At 41.0% G+C, this 17,660-nt stretch overlaps 1 protein-coding gene across 1 annotated transcript in view; it reads right to left on the bottom strand.

Moving 5' to 3' along the window:
• adap2 (ArfGAP with dual PH domains 2) overlaps positions 1-15,409 on the bottom strand; it is a 70,453-nt gene extending 55,044 nt beyond the window's left edge. Inside the window, exon 1 of the mRNA XM_028818852.2 lies at positions 15,235-15,409. Coding sequence (XP_028674685.1) covers positions 15,235-15,322 — 88 coding nt within the window. The 5' untranslated portion in view covers positions 15,323-15,409. The remainder of the gene's footprint in view (positions 1-15,234) is intronic.
• Between the last annotated feature and the right edge of the window lie 2,251 nt (positions 15,410-17,660).

Genomic DNA, 17,660 nt, shown 5'->3' with positions numbered 1-17,660 from the left:
GAGTGCGCCGGTGCGAGTGAGCGAACGAACAAGCAAGCGAGCGAGCCTGAATAGGCTCGCAGCAGCTGAAGAGGCAACCTGGGTGTTAGGCCGACATCCCAGGCGTAGTAGTTGTTGTCGCTCCCGCAGAGTTTTATGAAGGACGGGAGTGACTGGAAGGTGGATGATTCTCCACGGATGACCGCGGGAATCATGACTTGGGAACGTAGTGTCCTCAACATGAGAGCCTTGGCCGTTGGTGGATTTCCCAGGTCACTGTCATGGATAGCCGACCGGAGCCAAGGATCGGAAAGGCGACTGACAGTAGTAGTAGTAGTAGTAGTAGGAGTAGGAGTAGGTAGAAGGCCAGCTGCATAAAGAGCGTCTCTCCTGTTGAGCAGCACAGATGGGGGTAGCAGGGGAGCCGCCAGGCTAAAGTGAAGAAGCACCGGGCTTGTCAACTGTTTTTAAAGACTGCTTCCTGTGGATTGTTTTAACCTCGTTTTAAAGGATAGTTGTTTTGTGTATTTTAACCTCCACGTTTCATTTTATGGATTATTTATTTATTTAATGAAGACTCTGAATTGCACAGCACTTTATTTGGACACTGTTTTGGATTATTGTTAATAAAAGCACTTAGCACTTTTAAACCATCCCCTTGCTCATTGATATTGCCTCACTGTCTAGCTCATCGGTGACATTACCGACAGTGTTGGGTTCAAGGGCTCCCTAACATCCGATGGGAGCACGGAGCTGAACCCGCGTCGTCACACACACATGTAACTGGATATGTGAATAAAGTGAAACTGTGACATGGAACACAATGACAAATGAATAAGGAATATCTGTGTATTTGTAATTGCATTGTTTTGTTTTGACAGCAGGCGGCACGGTGGCGCAGTGGTAGCGCTGCTGCCTTGCAGTTAGGAGACCCGGGTTTGCTCCCCGGGTCCTCCCTGCGTGGAGTTTGCATGTTCTCCCCGTGTCTGCGTGGGTTTCCTCCGGGTGCTCCGGTTTCCTCCCACTGTCCAAAGACATGCAGGTTAGGTGGTTTGGCGATTCTAAATTGGCCCTAGTGTGTGCTTGGTGTGTAGGTGTGTTTGTGTGTGTCCTGCGGTGGGTTGGCACCCTGCCCGGGATTGGTTCCTGCCTTGTGCCCTGTGTTGGCTGGGATCGGCTCCAGCAGACCCCCGTGACCCTTTGTTTGGATTCAGCGGGTTGGAAAATAGATGGATGGCTGGATGTTTTGACAGCCTTCATGTTTCAATGCCATAGTGTGAGATACACTAGAAAATGCATACAGACAAACAAAATGCACTTGCAGGTAAACTAAATATTGTTTGTGATGTTTTAATGCAAAATGTGAGTTGTGGACACCAACATTTTGTAAATGTTCAGGTAAATCAAGCTTATTCAGTTTGTTTGGGTGGAAATAAGCTATGAGAATAAACGTTAGAAAACGAGAGTAGCTTTCAGCCATTTTCATTTTGTAAAAGTAGCTCTCAGGGGAAAAAAGGTTGGAGACCCCTGCTCTAAGACAAGAAAAATGGAAGAAATCTCAGGAAAGGCAATTTGAAGAAAGACCCCTTTCCAGGTAGGTTTGGCATGCAGTGGGTGTCAAAAAATGTGGTAAATACAATACAATACACAGAAAAGTACACAAGTAATCCTCAATACAATATGATAGTACAATAGTAAGAGCCTACATGTCCTATTCAATGTGACCTCACACTCTGGGGCAACAACTATACATTTTAAAATGGAAAAGAGGTTAATACAGCACAAAAAAAATGAACAGTCCAGAACTCATGACGTAGTACCTCAAAAGGCAAATACTGACCCTCCACTATAATGAGCTTCACAAGTAAGTGAAAATTCAAGGATGTTCCTGCTTAGCTCTGCTAATAAAACAGCTGAGGTAAGAGACAGATTACTGGTATAATGTTGGTAAAAAAACTCATACTGTGAAATCAAAACCCAACCCGTTGTTTCTTTTTCCTCTAAGTCACTACAGTAATCCTGTTACATGTTCCTTAAAGTTGAGGAAAGAGGAACACAATGTGCATTGTCACCAGAAAAACAAAAATATTAACACAATGAAAGCTAAAATTAGAATGTAAAATGAAAAAATGTTCCTGAAAGGTAGATGGGGTGAAGCAGATTCTGACACCTGATTAAAAGAAACAGTGACTACACAAACAATAGTATGTTCTACAGGGTGATTTTTAGCAAATGAGACGCAAATAAATGAGGACAGGGCTGTTGGACATATGAGAGTCTCAGGCGGAGTGAAAAGCTTTATTCAGAGAAACATGTTTCCAATACAATGCATCTTATTGTTAAAATTCTAAACATGGATTTTCACTAAAAATAAAACCCACCCTTCATTTTATAAGGTTGAAAAACAAGAAAAATAAAATAACTGCTATTCACGCTCTTCAAGTTGAAATAGAATATTAAATATCTTATTAAGGTAATATTAAAGTTGGATGGCATTACATTTTTTAAATTTTAATGAGAACAAAACAGAAGTCATGCTATTTAGGCCCAATAGCACCAGCGGGACACCCTGCATCAACCTTTCCACTGTGGCTCAATTTGAGAAATCCATGATCACAAATTTAGGTGTAAAAATGGATTCCACTTTAAAACTTGATAGCCATGTGAACGCAGTGGTAAACTCTTGCTTTTTCAAGTTGAGGCGGCTGTCAAAAATCAAGCCTGTTTTGTCTAAGCGCAACCTTGAAACAGTGATACATGCTTTTATAACATCTCGTCTAGATTACTGCAATGCGCTTCTTCTGCTGCTCGATTTTTAACTGGCACAAGAAAGCATGAGCATTTTACCCCGATTTTGGCTTCCCTCCACTGGCTTCCAATTCGTTTTCGAATCCATTTTAAGATCCTTGTATTTGTTTTTAAATCTTTTAATGGGTGTGCCCCTCTTTATTTGTCGGAACTGCTGCACCCTTACGTACCATCTCGGTCTCTCAGGTCAGCAGACCAGATGCTTTTACGTGTTCCCAAGGCACGATGCCAACTCCGAGGTGATCGAGCTTTTTCAGTTGCAGCCCCAAAACTCTGGAACGATTTGCCGTTGCACGTTAGGCAGGCTCCTTCACTAGCTGCCTTTAAATCCTATTTAAAAACACATTTTTACTCTCTGGCTTTTAACCCTGTATAATATATTGGCTATTTGTATACTTTCTATTAAGAATCTCTTCAGTTCTTATGTGTTTATGTGTTGTCTTTCTTTGTACAGCACTTTGGTCAGCCTTGAGGTTGTTTTTAAAGTGCTTTATAAACAAACTAGCAAAATACCCGCGCTTCGCAGCGGAGAAGTAGTGTGTTAAAGAGGTTATGTAAACATATATATACATATACATATATATACATATCTACATATACACATATATATATATATACATATACACATCCACATATATATACATATATATATATATATATACACATATCAACATATATATATACACATACATATACACACATACATATATACATATACACATACATACATAGTGCGTTGTAACACGAGCTGTGATTGTTACATGGGAGGGAGACGACAAATCACAGCTTCCCGTTTTCTAATCGGGCCTGTGATTGGTGCTTTGACTGATGCCCAGATCCCACAGTATGTCCCCTTAGGAGAGGCGTTAGGCAAGTGTAATTGAATAGCGGTGCTGCAAGTTTAGCTTTACACCTGTTTTTAAGGCTTATTGACTGAAAGGGGCTTTCATGAAAAAACTTAGGGCTTTGCTACAGGATACACCCTCCACAAGTTAAGGAAGTAAAAATAAAGGTATATATTTCTATTTCTTCCAGATCGGCCCCAAGGCGTTTCACGTGATTACGTAGGAGGCATGATGACGCGATACGCGACTCCGCCCCCGTCCATTACAGTATATGGACAAAAAAGAGGTTCCAGTTATGACCGTTACGCTTTAAATTTCGAAATGAAACCTGCCTAACTTTTGTAAGTAAGCTGTAAGGAATGAGCCTGCCAAATTTCAGCCTTCCACCTACACAGGAAGTTAGAGAATTAGTGATGAGTGAGTGAGTGAGTCAGTCAGTCAGTGAGGGCTTTGCCTTTTATTAGTATAGATTAAATAAATAAAATACCTTATGTGAAAGTCTTGGTAAGAGGCTTTTCAATTAAAATAGTAATTAAATTCTAATAAAATTGAAATTGTAACATTTTTGTTAACAATTTTTAAAAACTATCACAATAAAACACGGGGCAGCACGGTGGCATAGTGGGTGGCACTGCTGCTTCACAGTAAGGAGGCCAAGGTTTGTGTACCAGGTCCTCCCTGCATGGAGTTTGCTTCTTCTCCCAGTGTCTGCGTGGGTTTTCTCCCACAGTCCAAACACATGCAGATCATAAATTAGCCCTAGTGTGTGGTTGGTGTGTGTTTGTGTGTATGCTCTGCGATTGACTGGTGCCCTGTCAAGGGTTTATTCCTGCCTTGTGCCCTATGCTAGCCAGGATAGGCTCCAGCAGACCCCTGTTCAGAACTAAGAGGGTTAGAAAATGGCTGACTGACAATAAAATTGAGAATTTAAGATTCAGACCTATTTCTGTGATCGCTTGAGCTCCTTGTTTAATTAAACAGTTTTTATTTGCTTTCAGTTATCACAGTTTAATAGGAAGCAGCAAAATTATACTTACCCTTCATAGGAAGGAATTTGCTAATATTTTTGAACTTTCAAATTAATATTTTCATCTCAGAATTTTTTGAGGAGTTTACACAAATAATAATTAATGATCACAAAGAAAACAGTTGCAAGATGACAATTGAGGGCTGACATATTCTGTGGGCAGTTTGCAATGATCTACTTCTGTGCCGGCTAGCCACATGGCTCCTTTGACCAGAGTTTAAACTCTTACTTGGACAGCGTCTGGATGGACGTTTCACATTCTTCCTGTGTCTCCAAGGGTTTTCCCCAGGGACTCTGCTTTCCTCACATATTTCAAAAACTTGAGTGTGGGTGAGTGCACCCTGCAATAAACTTGTGTCTTCTTAGGGTTGGTTACTCTCTTGAGGACTATGCTGTCAACATAAGCTACTGCTCTGCACAGCCCTATAATAGAATAAATGGACTCACAAATTACATGGAAGGACATTTCAAATGCTTTAGCCATGAGGCCTTGTGGCCACTTATCAAGGTTTATATCAGAACAATGAAAAGATAAATATAGATGTTGATATTTCATTGACAGTTTGCACTAAAAGTAATTACAGAATGTATTTTTTTCTACATCTCTTAAAAAGCGTAACACAAAGTTGGATATTATGTTTTCTTTCATATGAGCTAGGCATATACCCTGTTTATGAGTGTAATTAATCTTTTGGAAGCCAAATAAAATAAATTTCAAATTACGATATTTGATGCTAATAGAATGGGCTTCAGCTTTCTAGAACATTGTGCTAGAAATATGCAGGTTTAGAAAATGGAGAGGTGAATGGAATCATCTATTCTTTCTCTTTTTAATATATAAAGTACAGGGAAAGTATTGGAATCGTCCAAGGATTTGAAGTCGAGATTTTGATGAATCTCGACGTTTTAAACCTCTCTGACTTTCTCGTATATGAAGTATAGGGAGAGTATTGGGATACTCTAAAAATTTGTACGTTTTAGCCATTTTTGGAATTTTGTCCATGTGTCTGTGTGTGTACACATGATAGCTTGAGTACGCTTTCACTTAGGTCAACCAAATTTTGCAAACAAGTATTAGGTACAAAATGTAGATTTCTATCAACTTTTGGACTATTTCCGTTAACCGGAAGTGGTACTTTACCTTTTATTCAGTCCGATTTATTCAACTTTACTTTTATAATAATTGTTCAATATATTATTAATTTGATTTGATTTGTTGTTGATGGTTCTTTAATGTACATAATATAAAAATATAATCATCATCTTGCGATTTGCTCCTCAAATATCCATCCCCATATCCGAGTATACGAGAAATTCTAGGGGAGACCACTCCCAGTTTTTTAAAGCAACAACTGGCAATAATTTTTATTTTACGTCTATTGTTTTAAGGGTTAACATATTCACAGAGTATAGTTTCAATGAACTGGCCCTGGGGGATAAGTTTATCACTGCTGGTTTTATTCTAATCAGGTTCTTATCAAAGGCCAATTTACACCTTTAAATGCTCTCATTGTTTAGGTGTGTTTGTTCTTTCTCTACTAAATCAGTTTTAGAACTGTTTCCTCAAGCCTCAGCTTATAACTGGTATCAACCTGTTCTTGTTAACTACGTTTTGTTATTTAATTCATTGACTTGTTAAAGATTATTCATTTATTTTTTCCAAAACATCCATCTACCCACTGATTTGCTTAGGACAATTCATACATGTAAATAGAGAAAAGCCAAGCAAAATGACACCTTTTATTGGCTAACTAAAAAGATTACAATATGCAAGCTTTCGAGGCAACTCAGGCCCCTTCTTCAGGCAAGATGTAAAACATGTCGTAATCGTAATCATGTAGTCATCATCAATTGATCACATCTTGCCTGAAGAAGGGGCCTGAGTTGCCTCGAAAGCTTGCATATTGTAATCTTTTTAGTTAGCCAATAAAAGGTGTCATTTTGCTTGACTTTTCTCTACATTCATAATGGCTAACACGGTACAACACCCTAGTACTACATATAAATAGTAAACAGATGATATTATCTAATAGAGATTATGGGTATTTTTATATATCTCTCTATTATAAAAAAATCCTGGAGAGAAATAGTAGTGGCGTCGAGATGTGATCTTCGCGTTAAGATCACGGAAGACAGTTAAAAGCCCCACTTTAAAGGACCTTAAACATGAGACATTGTGCCAAGAGACTGACCCAGGACCGTCTCGCAATGATGTAGAACATGAGATTCTTGCAAGACACGCCCTACTTACAATCAATATCAAATAAGACCACAGGCAGCAAAACATTCAATCGTGTGAAGGATTTGAGCACACACAGATCCAGGGTCTCAGCGCATATAAAGTGTATAAGGACAATACGTCATAAATGAAACGTCGGTGACTAAGCGAAGAAGAAAGCAGCGCAGAGAAAAGAGACTCAAAAGCGTTGGAGAAAAAACAGCAAAAAAGAAAAAGAATAATCGAGGTGCAAATTCAGAAAACAAGGAAAGTAATAATCAGCCCGGAATTGAAACAAAGCACATCCAATCCAGCTCAGAATTAAAAGACAGAGTAAAAGACAAAGTAGAACTTCATAAACATGTTCACAAACGTTGGCGCTGTACACATGCAGAGCAGATTATGAAAGCAGTGGAATTCGAACGGCTCCCAAAAAAAAAAAAGCATATGCGCGATACAAATGTGGAGAAAGTTAAAGAATATGAAAGTAGGAAAATTTGAAAGTATAAAAAAAAGAAAGTAAAGATCGCAGTAGCACAAAAAAAAAACGGAAATTATTACTTGAAAAAGGGAAAATAATCACCACGGACCAGGTGTCACTGGAAAAAAAGCAGGACAAAGCGAGGTCAGAAATAAAAGACAAAGAGTAGAAAACAAACTAAAACGTCATAAAGAGGTTAAAAAACAAAGGGGCCAAACACATGCAGAGCAGGTTAAGAGATAATGAAAACTGGAATTCAAAAACGTAGGGGCGAAACACATGCAGAGCAAGATACAGAATATGAAAGCAGAAAAAAACGACAGTGTCAAAAAAAGAAAGTAAACATTGCATTAGTGCAAAAAAAAGAGAAATTATTACTCAGAGAAATAACTAAAAGGCGAATAGAGATCGAATATATGGACACAGATGATATGCCAGAAGTGTGTAAATATTGTAAGGCTTTGAAGTTTAAGTCAGAGAATTTCAAAAACGTGCTTTACCTCACATGCATTTATTGGTTACTTTGCAAAAAAATTATTAACTGCTGATGACGAAGATCGCTTTGTCTGTGCTGAAATAACAAACAGAGAAACCTATCCTGAATTATGGTACAAAGTCATTAAACACATGTCTCACTGACCGCATTTAAAAAAGTCAGCATATTGGGACACGAAAGATTCCAAATACAGTGGAACCTCGGTTTGAGAGTAACTTAGTTTACGAGTGTTTTGCAAGACGAGCTAAAATTTTTAATAAATTTTGACTTGATAAACGAGCGAGGTCTTGCAATACGAGTAGTATGTATACGCTTTGTCTGCTGAGCGTCATGTGATCACAACTGAGCTGATGGTCCTTCTCTCTCTCTCACTGCGGGATTGTGGGCAATCGTCTCCTATTCTCCGTCTGAGTCAGTGTGCCTCACTCATATAGTCAACATCCGTACGAGCGCATACCGTTTACTGCAGCATTGTGACTGTGTGTGTGTGTCCTGTGACGTGCGAGTCCTCGTCTTGCACCCCAAAACACGAAGCTGAGTCTCAGTACTTTAGCAACACCAGCTTTATTCAGCTTGAAACAGCAACAGCGTGGTTATTTATTGTAGCGGGATCTGCCACTCTCCTATACACAGATACAGCAGTCAGGCAGGGTCGTGGCCAAGTAGTACTGTGCCCTGCGCATTTATAATGTTCCTTGTTCCTTGTATCATGTATCGACGGCAGGCGCTTATAGCATGTCCGCAATCTTTTCGGATTCCCTTTTACAGCGAACTGCTACAGCGCTGGGAGACTGCGATTGCTTTGGGACGCTCTTCTGTGTGTCATCCCGTTGGGTGGAATCCCACAAGAGTTTAGAAACTCACTCACACCAGCCATGGTTCTTTTCAAAGGTAAAGTGCAGGTTAATTTGTTTTATGTATTTTTACTTTATATTTTGTATTAATCATTTTTATATGAATAGTTTTGGGTTGTGGAACGAATCATCTGAGTTTCCATTATTTCTTATGGGGAAATTCACTTTGATATGCGAGTGCTTTGGACTGCGAGCACGTTTCCGGAACGAATTATGCTCGCAAACCGAGGTTCCACCGTATTGTTTTTATATAAGTTCTGAAATAAAAGTGAAACTAATGAAATAGCAACAATTCAAAGAAAAAAAAATCTTAAAAGCGTGTATCCGGAAAAACAAATACGGGGGTTGGCGAGCAAAGCGAGCAGGGGGCAAAACCCCCTAGTGATTTCCTAAAAAAGAAAAAATGGTTAAAAGCCGAGTATCAAGGAAGCATAGCCTGGGTCCCAATGTGACTCATGATAGGACAAGTGGGATTACAAATGTGTAGATAAATGGATATTTTCAGGAAAAAAAATCAAAATACAACTTTTCACAAGCCATTTAATAAAAAAATAAAAATAAAAAGTAAACACACCTAAAAAGTTGAATAATAAATGCAAGTATTGGCTGATCTGAGTCTACTGATTTAGAAATGAGAAAACATAATCATGTCCTCAAACCCATGGTACATTTTTCAATACACCTTATCTAGTCATAGCTGGTGAAACACTAAGTCTTCTTCTGTGGGCCCAGTAAGTCAGGATGAGGTTTCTCAAAGATCTAAGGGCATGGTGGGAGTGAGATTGGGGCGAGGCTCATTGATAATGCTGACATTTTGTCCTACCTTCAGAAAGAGAGCCTGAGGTACCGGTCCTGGACCACAGAACGTTCCTCTGCCAGGAGGAAGGACGTGGCAATTGTGAGATCAAAAGGACTGAGGGGATAGCCTGGAAAGATTCCTACATGCACACTACATAGGAGGTGTCCCATTAGTGCTTCTGCCCCAAGTTCTCTGGGCAAGAAACACTCGACATGGCTAAGGAGTGACAGCCATCAGACCCTTGGGCCCTCCTGCAGAAGGTTACTATCTGGCTCTGTAGTGTTACTTTATTAACCCCAGCAGCTGCTTGAATATCTGTGTGTGCATGTGTTGGCAATCTAGCAGACCCACTGTTAATGCACATCTGTTCTTGTGAGGGGCGACAACTTTGAGTCCACAGCTTATCAGAACACTAGTCTGAAAACCCTGAAGTCTGGCTGTACCAACCTCAGTGTTACCAGGCAAGGCTGCAAGATTGAGTTTAACGACATACATTTTAGGCTGCACATTAGAGTTGACTTAATACAATTCAAAGTTGGGGTGGAGGTTGGGCTATATGGCACAAAGCTGGAACCAACCCTAGACCAGTTGCCAGTCCATCACAATGCCCACTCTTGGTCATAAACAAGCACACTCACATCCACATGGGGCCAAACTGCAGCCCTCAATTAATCTAACATACATCCATCTTTAATATCTAAGAGTACTCAAATGTATAAACTTGCCTTCAGTTTGAATTTGACTGGAATAAAAAGCAGCAGCTACAAATCAGTCCTCCAGGAGTAATTTTGAGAAGCCAAACTGCAAAAAAGATCATCGACATATCCACTAACCGATTTTCTGATCTTGTTTTTTTTATTACACGGTGGTGAGCAGCTAGAGCCTTTCCTTTAGCATCAGCTGCAAAAATTTGAAATTGTTTTTATTCAGTGTGCAAAAGAGCGAATACTTTCACTTTTAACCATGCCATACCTGAGCGAAAAAATAATACCTAACTGTGAATTGGAAAAGTCATGCTTCTCTGACTTACCTCTAGTGACAAACATCAGTGAATTAGCCACATTTCTCAAATCCTTCATTTAAATTTTAGAAAACAGATCACCTGGCACTGCAGCTGAGGCAACAACAAGGCTGCTGTTTTATTCCATGCCTCTGGCTCACTCTGTGTCACTTATTAAATCACTTTACTTGTCTGAGCCGAAATTGCAAAACTGTACTGAAACAGTTGTTCTGTAGTTGTGTACCTGTAAAGCCCCTTGATATATCCATCCAGCCATCCATCCATACATTATCCAACCCACTATATCCTAACTACAGGGTCACGGGGGCCTGCTGGAGCCAATCCTAGCCAACACAGGGCACAAGGCAGGAAACAAACTCCGGGCAGGGCACCAGCCCACCGCAGCCCCTTGATATAGTTTTCTACATATAAAGGTGCTATAAAATGTTAAGGCTGTTTATAAGATTATGTGCACCTGGTTCTTTTGGGGCGGGTATAAGGTGGGCTATCAATTTCTAAATGACATGTAAGGCTGCAAGTAATAACTTAACACCATTCATAAAAATATTGAGAAATAACAGTGTTTGATCTGTAAAATAACAATAACACATAAGCATGTTAAACCAAATGTCTTATAATACTTAATTGACTGTATCTGTAATAATTTTATACAGGTTCATTGAAAGGGGCAGTGTTGTGGTTATGGTAGCTAATGCTGCATCCTCATAGCTAAAGGAACTAAAATCCAATAGAATTTGCAAATATTGCCTGTGTCCACGTCTGTTTTTTCTCCGAGTTACAGTGATCCCCCACTATATCGCGGATTTTTCTGTGGAACATATCTAATTTTATACGTGCTTTGTACACTACAGTAGACAAAGAGTTTTGCATTACAGTACCCAGATAATTTCTTCCAAGGCCCGTTATTGGCTGAAAGAGGAGACTCAACCAATCAGAGTGGGATTTTCATTCTCTTGGGCTCTGATTGGCTGCTGCTAACATGGTGTAATCTCGCAAGAACAGCGAGCGTGGGTCCCCGACGTATCTCAGTTCTCTGCATATCGTGTACCTTGCTTGTGGTCCGATTGTTGTGAGCAAACTTTTTGTGAATTTTTCTTTTTATTTTAAGCCCTATGATGGCTCCCAAGCATCCTGCATCTTCTAAGCCTTCTGGTAGTAGTAAGCCTAAGCGACAGAGGAAGACCTTGACCATTCAGGATAAGGTAAAACTCCTGGATATGCTTCGGGAAGGAAAGCGTTACGCGGACGTCGCTCGCCATTACAAGTTTACATGTGTTTAAAGCGTGTGGGAGGGGTATTTTAAGGCTTAAACTATAAAAAAATGTTTATTTATATGGTCTTTCTATATCGAGGATTTTCACCTATCGCTGATGGGTCTGGAACGTAACTTCCGCAATAGGCAGGGGATCACTGCACTCCAGTTTCCTCACATATTCAACAAGTTGCTAATTAATTAAATTAATCAGAAACTCTAAATGGTCTCTTATGAGAATGTGTGCATTTGTGCTTGAGTGTGTCCTTTGAAGGGCTGATACGCCATCCAGAGCCTTTGTATGATATAAGAAAGATACATTCCCAGTGACTCCATAATGGATGAAGAGAGTTCAGAAAATGGATGGACAGGATGTATCAATAACATGAAACATCACAAGAAGCAGAGCAAATGCGATTTAGTACAGTATGAAGCTGACAAGCATGTGTATAATAAAATTAAAATTGGAGTATAAGTAGAAACAAATCAGGGTTGGTCTCCCCTAGACTTTTTCGTATACTCAGATATGGGGATGGATATTGAAGGAGTAAACTGCAAGACAATGATTATATTTTTATATTATGTACATTAAAGAACCATCAACAACAAATCAAATCAAATCAATAATATATTGAACAATTATTACAAAAGTAAAGTTGAATAAATCAGACTCTGCAGCTGCATGAATAAAAGAAAAAGTACCACTTTCAGTTATTGGAAATAGCCCAAAAGTTAATAGTTTTGTATATAATACTTGTATGCAAAATTTGGAAAGCGTACTCAAGTTATCGTGTTTTCATACATACAAACACACAGACATAATTCCAAAAAAGGTATTTTCGAACTCAGGGAGGGTCTAAAACGTCAAGATTCATCAAAATTTCGAAGTGGAATTTTTGGAGGATTACAATACTTTCCCTATACTTCATATACGAGAAAGTCAGGGAGGTCTAAAACGTTGAGACTCATCAAAATCTCAACATCAAATCTTTGGACGATTACAATACTTTCCCTATACTTTGTATACAAGAAAGAATGACATTAGAAAAGAGCAGATGAGAAACAGCTAAAACAAGAGAATCTTGTGCAGGCCAGTTCAGAAAGTTACAAAAAGTTCAAGAATGCAAAACTCAAGATGTTATACTTCCTCCATTTAAATGTTGCAGTTGATGGAGCTCTTTGAACTGAGCCAAATAATATGAGCAACAAAATTAAATGAATGTCAACCAAGAATTTCAAGATGTGAGCTTTGGGACAACAAGAGGTTTAATGGTTGTGAGCATGGGTCTGAACACCATCAGACTAACACCAGCGTGTTACACAAAACACACGTTTATTTTTAAGCACAGTCCCACACAGCACACAGTACTCCCAGCACCAAGCACCCTTAATAATAATAATAATAATACATTTTATTTATATAGCGCCTTTAACACGGGCCTTTCCTCTCCTCACGTTAGCTTCATCCTGCTCCCGCTCCTGACTCTAGCTCCCTGATTGGAGTGAGGCGGCGCCTTTATTTCCACTCAGATGTGCTCCAGGTGCCTGATGACACTCTTCCGGCAGCACTTCCTGGTGTGGCGGAAGTGCTGGCCTTGCACCCAGAAGCACTCCGGGCGTCCCTGGAAGGTCCTTTCTCCACCTTCTCAGGTGTGGCGAAGTGTCAATCTCCCGGGCTCCACGACGCTCGGGGTGCCCCCTGGTGGTGGCCACGGTCCCCAGTGGGCTTGAGCCTCCTTGCTCCTTCCCTGTGGTCCATCCAACATCCAGGGCGGTTGCCCCCTCTCATGGCCCGGGGGACATATAGACCACCTCCCGGTCCTTCCAGGCGTCCCGGCTGGGTCTGACCCCCAGCCTCCTGTGACAGGTTCTACAGAGTAGAACAGAGTCAAAGGTAGCAATTGGCAGATCTGGCTTGAATGAAAATTATCTTCTACTTGTAGGTGTCATGAAATCATGCTTGTACATAATTTTCTTGTCTTCAGTAAAATTTTCATCAGGAGGGTACAGCCAGCTTGTTATGATGTGCAATATACATCACAAAAATATTCCAATACAGCATCTTGAATCTGTATTTGGCTGTTTGGCTTTGATGGCTAGGTAGCAAACATAGCATCACAAATCAGGTCTCCATATATGGATGGGCACTGGCATATAAAACAAGCCTCTACACAATGGTTATTATCATTTATTAAAGTACAATGGTGGCCAACTTCATCTAGTGTAACTTGAACATAACACTACATTACTGAATTTCTCAAATTGGAGATGTGCATATCTGGTAAACTGGCAACTCTAAATGAGTGTGTGTCCTACACTGGTACCTCGTCCAAGACTTGTCCCTGTCTAGGTCCCAGTGCAGCTCAAAACAGTAAAAACAATTTTCATGACAATGTACTCTATAGGTGAGTTAGAAAATGAATAGAAGGAATAAGTTTTGTCACCTGCGGTGGGTTGGCACCCTGCCCAGGATTGTTTCCTGCCTTGTGCCCTGTGTTGGCTGGGATTGGCTCCAGCAGACCCCCGTGACCCTGTGTTCGGATTCAGCGGGTTGGAAAATGGATGGATGGAAGTTTTGTCACACAGTCCTTCAGGTTTGGGGCTTGAGCCAACAACCCTCCTGCCATTTCTCCACAAGCTTTATTTCTTATACAGTACCACCTTTCTATAGCCTTACCTTGCACCCAGTGCTCCTGGATTAGCACTGCCACCCTATGGCCCCAAACTAAATGGAAAGTTAGAAAAATGAATGGAATGGTGTGATCGTCCTATAGTGAATATCCCTAAGTGTCTTACAAATAATAATACAGAACAATTATTTCCTTATTTCTATGGAAAGATTCCATGGCATTGTGGACTTTGTAATGATGAATGAAACAAGACACTGTATATTAGCATCTTTTACAGCAAGATCTGAAAACATTTCACATGATATGAAAGATTTCAGATATATAATCATGCCATAATTTGATTTTGCACTGTTCAATATTTGGCAGCTTAAATGTACATTGCAAAAAATATAATGCCACTGGTCGAATAGTCTGTTTGGCTTTAATGGCTAGGATGCGTCACAGCATCACAAATAAGGTCTCCATATATTAATAAACCTCGGCATATACGTCAAGCCTCTGTGCAATGCTCGGAGCTTAAAGACTCTGCTGCTGATTTTCACAACGTACTACCTTCATCATAATTTCGGTGAGCAGAGAAGGAAGTATCTGCTGAAGCCAAGTACTTATAATCGAGGGGTGGCTGGCGATTCGATCAGACAGTCTCCCTCGTAGGTGAACTTAGGCCACCAGGGTGGGTGTGTTTCTATGGGCTCCTCCACCTGTTAGTTCGCATTTTTACTTCACCAGTCAGTCCGCCTCCGTCTGTTTGAATGTCGGCTCTCAGACCGTCACTACTCATTATAAAACCTGGCGACTGTCGTCAATTGGTATTTCGTACTTACCGGCCGCCTGGCAGTCCGCACAACGCCCATTTCCTGGCATTTTCAGTAGCTCCAACAAAACCTTCTTATTACGGTCCCGATCCGCCATGCCACTATAGCGCCTTTCCGCCGTGCAGGCGCTCAATGAATACGTGAGACAGGCAGGGAAAGTCACCAAGACACGGGAAGCGAAACTGGGAGGAGCGCAAAGAGACGGGGGCCAATGAAACGTAGCAGATGACGGACATGCTCTCGAGCTGTGAACGCGGCTTTTACGATAAGACGCCTTGCAGTCGTTGACAAGGCGACAAAAACTAACGGGGCGTGGGAAGCGCTAAATATAAATTGCCAAGAAGACAAATGCACGACAACCGCAAGATAAGTTGCACGAAATGATCTTTTATGTTGGTACAGTGTAACTTAAACATAAACAGTACATTACTTGATTTCTAAAATCGGAAACATTGGTATTCGGATAGCTGGCAACTCTAAAATTTCCCAGTTTGAAAGAGTGTGTTCTGCAATGGACTGGCACCCCCTGCGGCTCGGAATAGGAAAATGCTTTCCACGACAAAGAACTCTACAGGTGGTTTTAAAAAAAGGGTGGATGGAGTTTTGCCGCACAGTGTATCTGTGGTCGAATTTGAACCATCTCATCCATTTTTCTCACAAGCTTTACTTCTTATAACATCCTTCTGCAGTCTTGCGTGGCACCTGCTTACTGCCAAGGGCTCGGTTCAAGCCTTGCACTCAGTGTTACTGGGTAATCACTTGTTCCCCACCACCCTGAAGTAGATTTGAAGTTTGGAAAATGAATGCCTTATTGTGCAACCTTAACAGTTCAAGTCTATTGCCTTAGCCACGCACCACACAGACTGAAAGTGAATTACTTTCTTTGAGTCATTGGGTTAGTTCAGTGATAGGATGATATTTGATATATTGTGCTTCAATACCTAACAACTTAGCCTTTCATTTTGGTTACAGCATTCGTAAGATATTCTGCTTTGGGCTTCTCACCATTCCAATATACAGTGCATCCAGAAAGTATTCACAGCGCATCACTTTTTCCACATGTTACAGCCTTATTCCAAAATGGATTAAATTCATTTTTTCCCTCAGAATTCTACACACAACACACCATAATGACAACGTGAAAAAAGTTTACTTGAGGTTTTTGCAAATTTATTAAAAATAAAAAAACTGAGAAATCCCATGTACATAAGTATTCACAGCCTTTGCTCAATACTTTGTCGATGCACCTTTGGCAGCAATTACAGCCTCAAGTCTTTTTGAATATGATGCCACAAGCTTGGCACACCTATCCTTGGCCAGTTTCGCCCGTTCCTCTTTGCAGCACCTCTCAAGCTCCATCAGGTTGGATGGGAAGAGTCGGTGCACAGCCATTTTAAGATCTCTCCAGAGATGTTCAATCGGATTCACGTCTGGGCTCTGGCTGGGCCACTCAAGGACATTCACAGAGTTGTCCTGAAGCCACTCCTTTGATATCTTGGCTGTGTGCTTAGGGTTGTTGTTCTGCTGAAAGATGAACCGTCGCCGCAGTTTGAGGTCAAGAGCGCTCTGGAGCAGGTTTTCATCCAGGATCTCTCTGTACATTGCTGCAGTCATCTTTCCCTTTATCCTGACTAGTCTCCCAGTTCCTGTCGTTGAAAAACATCCCCACAGCATGATGCTGCCACCACCATGCTTCACTGTAGGGATGGTATTGGCCTGGTGATGAGCGGTGCCTGGTTTCCTCCAAATGTGACGCCTGGCATTCACACCAAAGAGTTCAATCTTTGTCTCATCAGACCGGAGAATTTTCTTTCTCATGGTCTGAGAGTCCTTCAGGTGCCTTTTGGCAAACTCCAGGCGGGCTGCCATGTGCCTTTTACTAAGGAGTGGCTTCCGTCTGGCCACTCTACCATACAGGCCTGATTGGTGGATTGCTACAGAGATGGTTGTCCTTCTGAAAGGTTCTCCTCTCTCCACAGATGACCTCTGGAGCTCTGACAGAGTGACCATCTGGTTCTTGGTCACCTCCCTGACTAAGGCCCTTCTCCCCCGATCGCTCAGTTTAGATGGCCGGCCAACTCTAGGAAGAGTCCTGGTGGTTTTGAACTTCTTCCACTTATGGATGATGGAGGCCACTGTGCTCATTGGGACCTTCAAAGCAGCAGAACCTTTTCTGTAACCTTCCCCAGATTTGTGCCTCGAGACAATCCTGTCTCGGAGGTCTACAGACAATTCCTTTGACTTCATGCTTGGTTTGTGCTGTGACATGAACTGTCAACTGTGGGACCTTATATAGACAGGTGTGTGCCTTTCCAAATCATGTACAGTCAACTGAATTTACCACAGGTGGACTCCAATTAAGCTGCAGAAACATCTCAAGGATGATCAGGGGAAACAGGATGAACCTGAGCTCAATTCTGAGCTTCATGGCAAAG

The sequence above is a fragment of the Erpetoichthys calabaricus genome, chromosome 14 (genome assembly GCF_900747795.2).
Source record: "Erpetoichthys calabaricus chromosome 14, fErpCal1.3, whole genome shotgun sequence".
NCBI classification, from domain to species: Eukaryota; Metazoa; Chordata; class Cladistia; order Polypteriformes; family Polypteridae; genus Erpetoichthys; species Erpetoichthys calabaricus.
Note: the sequence above shows the minus strand (reverse complement) of the source record. Positions and strands in the feature narration are given on the sequence as shown.